Source organism: Moschus berezovskii, chromosome Y (genome assembly GCF_049115385.1).
Source record: "Moschus berezovskii isolate FMDL1 chromosome Y, NW_MosBer_1.0, whole genome shotgun sequence".
NCBI lineage: Eukaryota > Metazoa > Chordata > Mammalia > Artiodactyla > Moschidae > Moschus > Moschus berezovskii.
Genome location: NC_142489.1, coordinates 965,328 through 981,162, shown reverse-complemented (window position 1 = coordinate 981,162; position 15,835 = coordinate 965,328). Strand labels below are relative to the sequence as shown.

Sequence of the window (15,835 nt, the reverse complement as noted above, 5' to 3'; positions counted from 1 at the left end):
AGGACAGAGGCACAGTGGAATGAAATTAAAATACTGTCATTTATAATTAGAAAATTTATAGGATCTCACATTATTTTGGCAACAGGATCAAAGCTCTCATATTTCAAGAGTATTTATAGAAAGTAACATCATGAGCATTGGACAGGATGAGTTCAGGAGTGGGCAACTTAAGATTGCCCCATTCTTATCACACATACCTCCAATGTAACATATAGAACAGGATTATTTTTTCTACCATTGTATTTTCTAACAATTGTAAACTATTTATCTGTTTTTAGAATGCTCACTTGTCCCCATTTTCAAGGAGTATTTAAAGTGCTCCAAACTCAGGGTGTTAGGTTTGGAGGCTGATATATTTGACTCAATAATCATCTTCCAAAAGACAAGGTCTTTACTAATGCAACTGCAAATAACTACAGTAAAGTCAATTACATATGTTCATACAACTACAGGGAAGCAGGAAAAATCCATATGAATAAAATTCCAAATGAGTAGAGTAACTGGTATTCACAAGTATACCTTAAACGAATCACTTAAAATACTAGGGAAGCTAATTAATGAAATCCTAATGTAAATATTTTTTTCTGAAAATTTTTTCTAGGAAACGAATCTTTTCCATGAACCCATGCCTTCGTATATGTGGACTTCCTAGAGAACAATAAACAAACTGAAAATTTAGTATGATTAAAGAAAAAAATACTTAAATGAACTTTTAAAAGGTGAATGCCAAATCCATAAAAAGCCCTGTATAAGAATGTTCATAGCATCTCTATTCATAATAATCATAAATTGGAAACAATCGGAGGTCCATCAACAGGAGAATGAATATCAAACTGGTAGCATATACCATGGAATACTACTCAGCAATGAAAATGACAATATTGATACAGGCAACAAGACGTATGAATCTCAAAAATATGCTAAGTGAAAGAAGTTGAACACAAAAAGCATATACCAGAGAAGATCACTTATGCAAAATTCTGTAACAGGCAAAACTAACATATGGTTATAAAAATCAGACGAGTGGCTCCTTTTGTGAGAGGGAGGGTATGGACTGGGGAGAGTATAAAGGAACTCTCTAGGCAATCGAAATATTCTGTGTTTTGATACACTGACTGTGTGATATGCATGGTATGTAAATTACCCTTTAGAAGAAAGCACTCCAAATAAAAAAACGTTTGTAACATATATTACCAAAGAACTCATTTAGAATATATAAGGAATGCCTGCAAATCAGTAAGAAAAAGACAACAGTAAAGTAGAAAAAGACTTGAACTGACCTCTTACAAAAGGAGATATTCAAATGGCCAATAAGCATGACAACAGGTGCTCAACTGTATTAGTCATCAAAGAAACACAAATTAAAACCATAACATTATGCCACAACATGAAATGAAGACAGGAAAACATCAAGTACTGCTAAGAATGTCAGGCACTCAAATGCTGCTAGTAGCAGCTCTAAACTTGTAGAACCACGTTAGATAATTGGTAACATCTACTAACACTGAACATATATGCCCACTATGACCAAGCCAATCTGCTCCTAAGTATATACCCAACAGAAATACATATAATTTTTCAACAGAAGGTATGTACAAGAATGCCTAATATTGATAACCACCCAGAGTGGAAAGAATCCATTGGCAGGTAGTCATACAGTGTGAGATATTCACAGTAGACAAAAATGAAGTACGACCACATGGACCCATTTCACAAACAGACTGAATGAAAGTAGCCAGACATTAAGAGTAAAGACATAATTTATGCAGCATTGAAATATAAGAAAACCTCATCTATGATGTTGTAAGTCATGATAGAAATTTTCTGTTGGGGCATGGAGGATAATCTCTAGAAGGAGATAGGACGGGCTTCTGAGTATACAGTAATATATTGTTTCTTGTGCTCAGGACTGACTACACTGGTATGTGTTTGGGAAAAATCAAGCTGTTCAGTTAGGTTCTTGTGAACTTTTCTGTATGTATGTTATATAAGAAATTCATATTGATTTCTCTTACCATACACAAAAATAAATTCAAAATGGATTAAAGACTTTATAAATATGACTTGAATAATAGAATTCCTAGGAAAAAACTAAGAAGTACCATCTTCGATGTTGGTCTTAGCAGTATTTTTTTGGCTGTATCTTCTCAGGCAAGGGAAACAAAAAGCAAAATTAAACAAACAGGGTCACATCAAATTAAAAAGCTTTTGCAAAGACAAGGAAACTATCCACAAAAGAAAAGGCAGCCCACTTGAATGGGAGAAGATATCTGCAAATAATATATCAGATAAGAAAGTATTCAATATGCAGAAAACTCATACAACTCAACACCAAAAAAAAAAAAAACCGATTTTAAAAATGGGCAGAGAACATGAACAGACATTTCTCCAAAGAAGACAAACAGATGGCCAACAGGCACATGAAAAGATGCTCAACATCACTTATCATCAGGGAAATGCAAATCAAAACCACAGTGATATACCACCTCACACCTGTCAGAATGGCTATTATTAAAAAGACAACAAATAACTAGTGTTACCTAGGATGTAGTGTGAAGGGAACCCTTGTGCACTGTTGGTGGGATTATACATTATTACAACTACTATGGAAAACAGTATTGTGGTTTCTCAAAAAAATAAAAAATAGAACTGTCATACGATCTAGCAATTTAGCATCTGGTATTAGGGGGAAAAAAAACACTAACTCAAAAAGATACACGACTCAAATGCTCACTGAAGCATTATTTATAATAGTCATAATACAGAAGCAATCTAAGGACCCATCAATAGATAAATGGATAAAGAAGATGTGTTATGTGGTGCGTGCACGCGCACACACATAGGAATATTACTCAGTCACTAAAAACTGAAATTTTGCCATTTGTGACAACATGCATGGATCTAGAGGGTACTACGCCAAGTGAAATAAGATAGAGGAAGATGAATACCACAGGATAACAATAAATGTGGACTCTAAAAACCAAAACAAAATGAAAACAAACTCCCAGATACAGAGAGCAAACAGCTGACTGTCAAAAGGGAGAGGGAGTTGGGGGATGGGCAAACAGGTGATTAAGAGGTAAAAACCTCCAGTAATATAATCAATAAATCATGGGGATATAATATATAACATAAGGAGTATGGTCAATAACACTGCAATAACTTTGTATGGGGACAGAGGATTATTAGATTTTCTGTGATGATCATCTCATAATGTATACAAATCTCAAATCACTACACAGTACATCTAAAACTAATAACACTGCATATCAACTATATTTCAACTTTAAAAAAAGAAAATTTACACACTGAAAAAGGTAGGAAAACTGAATACTAAGTATCTCTCATGCTATATCTGAGTTTCAAAATGTGTTAGATTCCAATCAGACATTATGCATCTCCTCACAAATGTACAGACCATTACCTAGGAAGTTGGATTAGCAAAAACTTAAGCTGAACCGAAATATGGGCAAGTCTTTAGATCTAATTACCATTTTACAAGAAACAGAGAGGACAGAGGAGGGATGTGTTAAAGGATATCTCTAGTATGCAATCAGTAAACTCCAGAATAAGGGACATTCCATAGGACAAAAATTGCCTAACAAATAAATTGGAAATAAATAAATAACAAATAAATTGGAAGGGTCAAAAAACAAAAAAGGGATAGAAAAGATTAAATATCATTTGGACTCTGACTGGATTCCGGTTCAAAAAAGGAGCTTCATTTTAAAGGAAAAATGCATTCACAACTGGGGAAATACATTTATTGGATATGTGATGAAAAAAGGAATTGTGGGTTTTTTTTTCCCCCTAGTGATAATGTTACACTTATGCTAAAAAGGGGGAACCTTACCTTTTAGAAATGCAAAATGAAATACCAATATTTATAGATAAAATGATACAATGTCTAGAGTTCACTTCAAAATCATGAGAGGAGGTGAAGAGGAGGAAGGTTGGCCACAGCTGCAGAATGGTTGTAGCTGGGTGGTGAGCAAATGGGAGCTCCTTACACAGTTCTCTTTACTATTACACATGTTTGGAATTTTTTTATAATAAAAAAATTTTAAATACTACAGATCCAACTGAATGATAAACAATTGACTATACAAGTGGCAAGCAACTGAACCTGATTTTCATAGCAACAACAAACCTCTCCATAAGATAAATGAGAAATGTCTGAGTATTTTAAAAGAAATAATATCCAAACCTTTGGGTTAAGTAAACTCCCAAGAGTTTTACTGTCTTGCAAAAGATAACTCTCACAATCATGATGGAGGAAAAAAATCCTGCTAGACAGGATTGTTTTTAATGCCCTTGATGATAGCCCTGAACGTGAATTTTAACTTAATGAGACCTGTACCTCTAAGGAAGAAAAAAACTTGCTTGGAAGTATCTTCTTTCCTATTTTTAGATGTGAGAAAACACAGTAACTTTATGCTGAAAAAATATTTGGAAAATAAAACAAAGGAATAGACCAAGAAAAGATTTTGCTTCTCTTACAGCAAAATCCTCTTCTCTCCATCTATTTTGGTAGATATGGGGAGGGGGGTGATGTGCAGAGTCAGGCTACAGGTTCCTAAACACCTACCTTTCTACAAGTGAGTTAGTAACTGCTTAACCATTTTTTCCATCTGATTTTTTAAAATTAATTTACTTATTTTAATTGGAGGCTAATTATTTTACAATACAGTAGTGGTTTTTGCCATACACTGACTTGAATCAGCAATCCCCATCCTGAACCCCCTCCCTCCTCCCTCCCCATCCCATCCCTCTGGGTCATCCCAGTGCACCAGCCCTGAGCACCCTGTCTGCATTGAACCTGGACTGGCGATCTATTTCACATATGATAATATACATGTTTCAATGCTATTACCACCTGATTTTATAAAAACTGTCTTACTTTAGTTATAAGAATATTTATATTTTTTCAACAAAGGAGGAACCTAAAACTCATCATCTTTACACTTTTCTGAATTATCCATATGTATACAATTTACATCGGAGAAGGCAATGGCACCCCACTCCAGTACTCTTGCCTGGAAAATCCCATGGATGGAGGAACCTGGTAGGCTGCAATCCATGGGGTCACTAAGAGTCGGACACAACTAAGCAACTTCACTTTCACTTTTCACTTTCATGCATTGGAGAAGGAAATGGCAACCCACTCCAGTATTCTTGCCTGGAGAATCCCAGGGATGGGGGAGCCTGGTGGGCTGCCATCTATGGGGTCGCACAGAGTCAGACACGACTGAAGTGACTTGGCAGCAGCAGCAGCAGCATACACTTTACATAGTTTAAGTATCTGTGCACAATGCTGTACTCAGCTCTTTTTCATTTTATTACGTCTTACCCATTTTTCTATAGGCTACACAGTCTTGGAGTCATTTTAGTATATTTAATATAATGATCTTTAAAATCTTGATCTATAATTAATAATACAGTATCACATACTTAAAAGTTGCTCCAAGTAGATTTTAAGCATTCTCACCACACTGCCCCATAGAAGGGTGAGGTGATGATTATGTTAATTATCTTGATCTTGGTAAACATTCTACAATGTAAACATATATCGAGTCATCACACTGTACACTTTAAATACATACAATTATATTTGCCAATTACTCCTCAATGAGTTAAATTTTTAAAAATGCATCAAACTTAAATAATTTGAGAATCTCCATTTTCCTTTGGAAACTCCAACCCTTACAAAGTCAGAGTAAGAAATCACTACTCCTAGCAATTCCTCTCAGCATGCTCTGGTGTGGCTCTAGGTTCTTAGAGGCATGCCTGAGTCAGGTAAACAGTGCCACTGCAGGCCCTTGGCATGGTGAACCCGGGTCACAGGGACAAGCACTGTGCACTCACCTTGTACAGACTGAGGGGCAATGCAGTGCAACGAATACCCTTTGTGAGACTCTCTGTGAACTCCCTCATGTGCCCTGAAGAGCAGCTGGGATGGCCTGGAAGTCAGGGCTGGAAGCACAGACACACAGATAGCCACTCCCAACTCCACACGCACAGTGCATACCCACAGTGCCTCAAACGTCTCCACTTTTATAAACTCTTCCTAGGTGGCCCCAGCTAGAAGTGGTCTCTGCTTCTTCCAAAACACTGAAAAATTTATTTTGCCTCTTTTGGGATATGTACTTGTGCTGGCCCTAGATTTTCCCACAAGAGGGAAATTGACTCAACAGGCTGGGCTGTAACTGAAGAGCCTCAGCCAACTCAACTTTGTACCCTTCACAGCACCCATTACTCAGGTCTTCAACATTCACCTGTTCCATGGATACATAAGAAAGCCAGGAGCATGAGCCATTCGGTGACATGCTTGGATTGGTACCCAGACTGAAAGAGGGGGTTCTTATCTGCTGAGAAGACTTACTATCCTACATTGTGTTTGGTATAATCTTTTGTTTTAAATTTTATTATAAATTATGTCATATTAAATATTTAAGGTTTGGAAATGATGGTCATGTATGTACTCTTCTTCTGAGAGTTTAATCATAAAAAAAGGCAAAGTCTTCATTGATCATGAAAGCAATGCCTGAGGCACCTGCTGGTGGCATCATTCCACTCCCACCACCACCTTTGTATGTATATCTCTCTGGGTCTACCAAAGGCACACCCATACATGGCATGGCCTGCGGTGGCATTTCATTTCTTAGAAAATGCCACTGAACTCTGTATCGATAGAAAGCACCTTCTGTAAGGTGGCATGGCCATTTTATAAAAAGAGGGGTTTTTACTTTCCAATTTAATTCAGGAACACAGTGGCTTAAGTGTGTTGCCTTGTTTTAAGCACTACTTTCAGAGACTTCTGAAAGCATACTTGAGAGTCCCGTGGACTGCAAGGAGATCCAACCGGTCCATTCTAAAGGAGATCAGTCCTGGGTGTTCATTGGAAGGACTGATGCTAAAGCTGAAACTCCAATACTTTGGCCACCTCATGCGAAGAGTTGACTCACTGGAAAAGACTCTGATGCTGGGAGGGATTGGGGGTGGGAGGAGAAGGGGACGACAGAGAATGAGATGACTGGATGGCATCACCGACTCAATGGACGTTGAGTCTGAGTGAACTCCGGGAGTTGGTGATGGACAGGGAGGCCTGGCGTGCTGTGATTCATGGGGTAGCAAAGAGTCGGACACTACTGAGTGACTGAACTGAACTGAACTTCAGAGATTAAATTTTAAATTCTCATGTTCTTCAAACATCGATAATTTCTCAGGACTAATGAAAAAACAGCCCTGATAGCCAAATGCCTGAAATTTTATAACTGACCATGAAGAAATATACTTGAAAGTTATTGTACAAAATCATTCCTCATCAGAGTAAAGATATTATATACTTTTAAGTATTGTCATGCATTAAATATAAATTTATTAAAAGATGAAATTCAAGAATGAACTTTAGAATATTCTCATTCCCAGCCTGTTTTGCTAGGTACAGAAGACTATTTGGATGTTGGAGCATACTGTGAATATTTCATCCACAGAATACAGAGAGCTTTCATTAGAACAAGAGAGAAAAAAACCTATAGTCTAGAGAACAAAAGCTAAGAGTTCCAAGTTTTAGTGGCCATGTTTCCCATAGGGCTATTGTATAAGAAGAGTAATACTATATTTTTTTCTATTCACAGATGGAAAAGAGTAAAATTTAGCTTTATTTAAGCCCAATAGCAATAATCTTGCATGGGTTTCAGAAAAATGATACACATTTTACTGTGGGATAATGAGGACCATTAGTTATTAGGGAGAACAAATTATTCTCTTTCAATTCAACAGACTTATTCATTCACTCATTTAATAGACTATCCTCTCTCCCTTTCACTGAAACGACCTTCCTATATAGAACACCTGGCCATGCAACATGCCACCAGACAGACTTCAGGAGGTATTCTGACAGGGAGAAATAGTCAGAGAATTTCCAAAGTGAAGCCACAGGATAAAACCAACACTTGATGCGTGCCTTTCATTTCGAGGAAAGCAGTATAAAAGCAACAGAAAAAGAGGTAGTTGAAAAATATAGTTGCTCTCCACAAAGGAGTCTTAAAAATAAAAAATCATGAACTTAATAATTTTCCTAAATGAAATTATGCTATTATTCCTGATTTCTTTATACTAGCTAAAAGGACAAAGTAGCAAACTTCACCGAAGTTTCAACACTGTAATACATTTCATTAGTCAAAGATAAAAACTACATTAAAAGCAAGAGAATTATTTTATGTCTGTGATTAGACGGTTGGAGGGCTTGTATTTTATGTGTACATTTGCAGACTTCAACTCATTTAACAGTGTCAGTTCACTAACTGCAGTTTTTTTTAATATAAAGAAAACAGATTTAGGACTTTAAAAACAAATTACAGTAATTTTGTGCCTATAGCTTGCACCTCTTAGAAACCAGGCACCCCCTAACACTCCCTTTCCTTCCCCACCACTTCCCTATCTCCTCCCTCCTCCTCTAAAACCACAGGCTAAGTGAGAACTGATAACAGGGGCCTCGAATCCCCTAGTGAAGAACAGCCACCCTAATTTTCCCTTGGGGTGGAGGAACAAAGGATGCAGATCAAAATGCAGCTCCTGAAAAGGGCAGGGGGCAGATGCTTACACAGATCTGCCCAGCCAGCTTCCACATTTTCTACACATCTTCATGGTGACTGGCACTTGCTGTTCTGCACTTCATTACTGTGGACCCTCCTATGAGCAAAGAAGTAAAGATAAAGGACTGGGAGATTTACTACAAATGTAGATAGGTATGTGGATACTGCTGGTGATGCCGGGGCTGCGGTGGGAGGAGGCAGACTGCACAAAGATGACAACTTCACATGTCTTCAGCATAAAAACTGCTGTCAAGTAGCAAAAGATAAAGATGAGAAAAAGATGAAAAGGGGAGCAGCCGCAGCTCCTTCAGGGCGAGAGACACAGGCCCTTCAGCAGCTCCCAGAAACGGGAGCTTTCAGGCAATGGGGGTAGGAGAGGGGCAATATGCACACGGTCATATGGTCCCCTCGGTAGACTGAGGGTGCTAAGTAACACCAAGGACACTCTGAAGATGGAGTTCCCCAGCCTACCAAGTTCGAAAATAATACATGAAAACTGGATCATCATTGTAGACAGCCACAATGATGAGAAAGTTTGTCTTTAAGCAGCCATAATGTACCTGCAACTTAATGGATATGAAAAGGATCTTCAATATAACCCTGGAACTAACAAAATCAGTCTGGTCTGCTCCTTGTACAGCCAGTCTTGAGATACCCAAGTGGGCATCAGCCTGTCTACCAACTAAGATCTACCACCTAGGGCTCTTCTGCTGAAATACAAGGCTCCACCCTTACCTGTTAAATGTCAGTTGAGAGATGAGGCCTGTTTCATCTACCTCTCCTCAGCTCTAGGCCACCAGAAAATTCAGTACTAAGGAACGAAAAGGCAATGGTTAGCCTTTGGACCAGGTTCTTGATCCAAACTAAAAGATCTACTCTAAAAAACAAATGCTTTGTTCAGGGGTTTATCAGTGGGGAGAAGAGGAAGCATGAAGCGGATGAAGCTCCCAGGTCTTCGCATCAACACTATGCCACTCCTGGTTGAGGGCGTGAGTCACAGCTTCTCACAGGTAAGAAGTGGTGTTGGTACAAGCACAAGCTTTGGAGTCACACAGAGCTGACTCCCAGTCCAAGCACAGTGGGACGCTTACTAGCGATGTGACAAGTCCAAGTTGGTTACCTCGCTAAGCCTCAGCTTTCTTCTCTGTAAAATGGAGGAGATACAACATAGCCTCATGGGGTTACTGAAAGGACTAAATGAGATAACATATGCAAAGGACTTATTACAATTTCTGATAAAGTAAGCACTCAAGGCAGAGGAGAGGGAAAAAAAAAGAAGGAAGCTCTTTTAAAAATATTGTGCACTTACGCTCCCTCCTCCCAGCTGAGGATTTATAAACATCATCAAATACAACTCAACTTTGAGAATACATTATATGATGATTTGGGTAGCAGAATTTTATCTTCCTAATTATGTTTTGCTTAGGCAAATGTCAAAAATGAGTTTCCACTTCCAGAGCAGACACTGATGGGAGAGTGGAGAGAAGGAGGTGCGGGGGCAAAGGGGGCATGCTGGCGGGTAGGAGCCCAGAAACACATTCAACAAGAGCAGTGTGGAAAGTATGTGACTTGATGATTCATCTGTCCAATCTCAGTCTACAAACGCACACCAAGAGATAACTGCATGCAAATCTGATGGACTAGAGGAGTCTGGACATATTTCTGCACAGGCCTGACAGTTAGTGGGGCGTGGCCAAGATCAGGCACTACCCCTGCCCAGGCCTGGGCAGAGCATCTCAAGTGTATCTCTAATGGCTCCTTCAGAACAACTATAGTTTATGACTCCAGAGACCAAGGTTGACACCAGGCTTCAGAGGTTTGCGAAAACCAGAGTTCATGAACAACAGAACCAGAGTTTGAACCCAGATCCCTATGATGCCAAAGCCTGTGTCTTAAACCAGACATTTCAATGAGAGGAGGGGGAGAATTTTCCATGAAGCAGGGACAGATTAAGGAATGCCATATTTAGAGGACAAAATAAGTTGAGCTAGAAATAAAGGTTGGAGCTAGAAAAGTTAGTCTGTAACTGCCCAAGACACAGACTGTAAGATGTCAGTGGCAACTGGACTTACAGATAGTGAGGAGCTAGCCAGGGACTTTATTAGGCAGTTATTCTAAAAATATTCATCGTTGTGTACAATGGCATAGAGAGCAGAGACCTTAAAGCAATGTAACTCTCAATATGCCGGTCATCTAGAAATATGATCAGGGCTGGTTATGAAATACATTTCCAAGCAAGAGATGACAATCTGATGACCTGGCAAAAAGTCAAAGAAAGAATGAGCTGTCAGGGTTGGATGGAACCTCCAGGGATGATGAGAAATTAGGTATCAACTAATTCCTAGAAGATAATGAGTCTAGTCTTAGAAAAATTTAAGCGAGAGCAGGATATTCAAAGGGAATGAAATACAAGTTAAACATCTTAATGTTAAAAAAGTTGTACATTCTCACTCCATGCGAAAACACATTTAGAGTCTGAGACAAGAGGAAACAATAGTCAAGATACAATAAATCTTATTAAGGAAAGTGGGCTGATTAAAGCGACAACGATGTAAGCTCAGAAACTAGGAGATGCCTGAAACCTTCTTGTATCCTTTCTTTCACCTCCTCTCTCTCCCCTCAGCATCTGCTGAGTACAGGCACGGGAGCAGGCATCTGCCTACATAGGCAGCAAGTCTGTGGGGTCGACAGTCTAGGAGGGGAGGTAGACAGTAACCAAACGACAAAAACAAATGCCCAACTGCAAATGAAGAAGCGCTCAAAGTGGCACCGAGCCTCCAAACAGGGCTCCTGACAGGTAAGGGAGGACTGTATGGTCTGCTATCACCAGGTGCTGAAATAAGGGAGCTTGGGACACTTACCTAACCACGATGCAATGAGGATAGCATCAATTCCATCTATTGGCTCACATATTCGAGCCACGACTGGGTGGATCTGCTGGGCCAGGTAGTACTGGGTATCAATGCTTAAATTGTCCTGCTTCTGCAGCTGCTCGGGTGCATAGGCCCTCTGACCCGCAGTGAGATTTGAACCATCCTGTAAGAGGACATAGTACAGGGAAAGTTGTGAGAAATCATAACGTACTTGGCCAAAGAGAGGGACAATTCAAATTTTATAAATTCAATTCCAAAGCCCAAGAAGTCCTCTTGACCTGCTGGTGGTCGTAAGCATCTAACAGGACAAAGATCAAGGAGAACGACTCACCCATGATCCAGGAATGTAAATCCAGCATGTGTTGTGTTCTATTTTTTGTTGAAACATGAAACCAACAAGATGGCATGACTAGATTAAATAATTCCACCTGCCATATCACAGAAACACACAGGGAAGACTTGCTAACAAAGGCCTTTTAGAAGCCATGACCAAAAAATGTGTGACCCTTTTATTATGTTAATGTCAGAGTATCATCTTAAAGACTGGGTGTGTATGTGTATTCAACATCTCTTGACGAAAGCTGTTAGGTGTCACTGAGAAACAAATGAGCAAGGGGAAAAGACAAGAGCATGAAACCCAACAATAGTAACCTACACACAAGATATAATGCATTCGTGTGCTCGGTGGCTCAGTCAGGTCTGACTCTTTGTGACCCCATGGACTGCAGCCTACCAGGCTCCTCTGTACATGTGATTTCCCAAGCAAGAATACTGGAGTGGGTTGCCATTTCCTTCTCCAAGGGATCTTGCCGACCCAGGGATCGAACCCACATCTCTTGCATCTCCTGCACTGGCAGACGGATTGTTTACCACTGAGCCACCTGGGAGGCCCACAAGATATAACAGGTAAGAGTAAACTGGCCCATACACATTCCTGTGGGTGATGTCATCACCACGTGTGAATCAAAAAGGCATCACACCACTGGACCAACATCCAACAACTAACTCCACTCTTTCTCTTGTCTGTAACAACAGAATTTAATGTTCAGATTCATAAATTTTAACTATTCACAGTGCTCAGCTGCTCTGCAAAACTGATTACAATGTTAATCCTATTCTTTGATTCCTGCTACAGTCAGTCCCTTCTCAGTTCAGCGCCAAAGTCAAAGCAAAGGCCACCTTTCACATCGTTGTCTTACAACAAACTGGAGGCAATGGCCTCTTTCTCTGGCTAGGCTCCTGACAGAAACAAACTAGGATGTGTATCAACCAGCTTCTACTTATGCTAAGATATAATGAAAGAACTAGAAAGGAAGCAAACCTCAGATTATGGGGCTTCCCTGGGGACTCTACAGTAAAGAATCGACCTGCAAGGCAGAGATCCAGGTTCGATCCCTGCGCTGGGAAGATCCCTTGGAGGAGGGCATGGCAACCCACTCCAGTATTCTTGCCTGGAGAATCCCATGGACAGAGGAGCCTGGCAGGCTATATAGTCCATAGAGTTGCAAAGAGTCAGACACAACTGAAACAACTGAGCATGCATGCAAATCTCAGATTAAAAGACTTGTTTATGATTATTTTTCAGGAGTTCACCATACAATAAGAGAATTTAGGCAGAATTAATCAGCTTTAATTGTTGCCATTTTAGAAGTCTGAATTATTAGATGGGAATAAGATGTCAGTGACAAAAAGAGTATGAAAGATCCTTGAGTAGTGTCTTTATGCACCACAACTATATTCAGACAGCCTTTTAACAAACACAGGAAATCTGATCAATTAATGGAATCACAGTTTTTTAAAAAACTGATCTGTCCTTAAGATTCTAGTAATGTTGAGCTTTAAAAAATTTTAATAAAGAATAAAAACCAAATATATGGAGGCAAATTATCTTTTTTAAATGGCACTTGAGTTACTTTCCAATGTATCATTAGATGTTCTCATGTAAGACACGTCTATAAAAAAAGTTGACAAAGTTCCAAGCATATTCTCAGTTGAAGCACTTTTTAAGTATCCCCACAAAAAACTAGTTTTAACAGTGACCCAAACGTATTTATTATATTTTAAAAATGAGCCCAAATATGACTAAATTAAAAAGAATTGGAACGATGACAGGTTTTCCTGTGTTACGTTGGGAAAACATTTAGGCTGTGACATAACATATCAAAGACCTAATTCTCAAACACAGCAAGACCCTATGGTACATGCAAAAACATATGGCATACACCTTAACAATTGACTGAGAAGCAAGGCTGGCACTTCCCTGAAATGCCAGTGTAGTAATTTGTGAACTTCACAAACTACATACTTCACAAGGACAACCAGACATAGTCAATCCATTCCAAACGATGTGGTCATCTTTACTAGGACACCAATGGGCAAAAAGATTTAACAGATGACAACTGGAAGCCTTGAAACAATTATGTTAAAGGCATACCTTATGAAAATTATGTCTGATGAAAGTTAAATAATGAAGGATTTAACACTTAATCAACAAGTGGAAGTTAATTCAAGATCTCTGCAAATAATTCACATTAGGTTTAATAAGACTATGAACTACAGTGTAAATTATTATATACCACAAACACTACTCTCTGAACTCAATGGAATTTATAGTCTGAGTAAGTAATCAGGAGAGCACTATACTCAAAATGTAAATTTTAAACAAAAGAGAACCTGTTTAGGAGCTATGCTATTCTGAGAGGGCACCTTTGCTTAGAGCAGTAAACAGTTCTCTTAAAAATGTGTCATCATACATTTTCAGAAACATATTCTAAAAATATGATTGTGTTAGGAAAGAGAAAGAATAATCTGAGTGCTTAAAAGCAAAAGAGGTAGGCAGCTTTGCTTAGCAAATATACTGAAAGTGGGCATGCCCCACTGCTAGGGGATAAAGGCAAATTAAAGTCCTATAGCTTTTCTTGGGATATAGTAAGAAGAATAAATCAATAAAAGAACTGTTTTTTAACAAGAAAATAAGACCAAGAACCAGTCAAATGGGAAAAGGGTTGGAAATACAACAAATTGGATTTAGCATCAGCATTTTGAGCTTTTCTTATATCAATAAGACCCAAGAAGAAGATACTATAAGACATAATATTTAGATATCAAGGAATATAAGCTTGACTTTTGAAATACATATGTCATATGGCCATATATCTCCATTCCAGGTTTAGCCAAGACATAATTGTGACTTGATTTCATTTTTAGATGCTATTTCAGAAAACCTATATAATTTTTCAAAGATATATGTTGCCATCTGCTCCTGTCATTAATAATCTTAACAGCTTTTCCACGTATATAAAGACATAAGAAAAAAAAAACTAGCCTATTTACCAAAATCTTTATTTGCATAATATGAAAATTGTTTTTTTGAGATGAGACTTGTCAAAGGCAATATGCAAAGCACATTAAGGGCTTGAGCGAGTCAGACATTTATGGAAATATTTTCCTGCAGGAATTGGCTTTCTGTAACTGTTCTTAATCAAGGGTAACCCTAGGAGGGAGACAGAGTCAAGTGCTGATTCCTGTCCATGTACTTAAATCATTTGTTATGTACATCATCCACAGTTTCGAGCAGATATTATTCAGACGATTCCTACATTTTGAAAAGACTCTGATTTAAAAACACATTGATGGTAGTTTGACAAAGATCAATCATATTGCAAGGCTTACGTAATTTTTTTTACTTAATAATAAAATTCAATACTTGATTAATTAAAAAGAAACAGTCTTATTGAGCTGAATCATGCCTTTTGGTAAACAGACCACACCACAGTAACTGTAAAAAATTTGGACACAGGCTTTGACTTTTTTAAACAGAGAGAAGGAATGCAACTCCCTCCTTTGTTTTGACTGAAGTGCTTCCAAAAAAAAAAAAAATTACACGCACACACAAACAAATAAACAAAAACAATTTCCCCCAAACCCAAATCCCCTTCTGATACCCTTTCTCCCCATCCCTAACTGTGAGAGGCATGCTACTCTCAAAAAAAACTGGTTACTGGTTTAAAACTGTTGCAGAAGACCTAGAAGTTCCTTAGAGATGCCTCATGAAACAGAGAGAAGGCAAGAGATGGGTTCTAGGCCCACTCCATTCAAAATAAAGAATTAAAAAAGGGATCTTGCTAGATAATATGTGTTTTTTTCATAAGCTATGGTTTTAGGATGTCTCACCTTTTTCCATATAACCATTCATTTCATTTTTTTTCAAGTAATTATTTGAACAGGCTAGTGAAACATGCATTTACTCTCTTATTCTACCAATATTCAGAATGGAAACTACTGCAAAAGGAATGATAAAGGACTACTGCTGGACACATGAGCAAACTGGTATACGCTTTCATTCAAGTTCATTTCAAATTTAAA

The 15,835-nt window shown here is 38.4% G+C and overlaps 1 protein-coding gene across 7 annotated transcripts in view; it reads right to left on the bottom strand.

The window, feature by feature from the left end:
• POLA1 (DNA polymerase alpha 1, catalytic subunit) overlaps positions 1 to 15,835 on the bottom strand; it is a 298,535-nt gene that overhangs the window by 160,205 nt on the left and 122,495 nt on the right. For 6 of the 7 annotated variants that reach the window (XM_088834553.1, XM_088834552.1, XM_088834555.1 and 3 more), the window contains one exon: positions 11,459 to 11,633. In XM_088834553.1, coding sequence (XP_088690679.1) covers positions 11,459 to 11,633 — 175 coding nt within the window. Of the gene's footprint in view, positions 1 to 9,332; positions 9,409 to 11,458; positions 11,634 to 15,835 lie in introns of all 7 variants that reach the window. The other variant, XR_016037010.1, reaches the window with a different exon arrangement.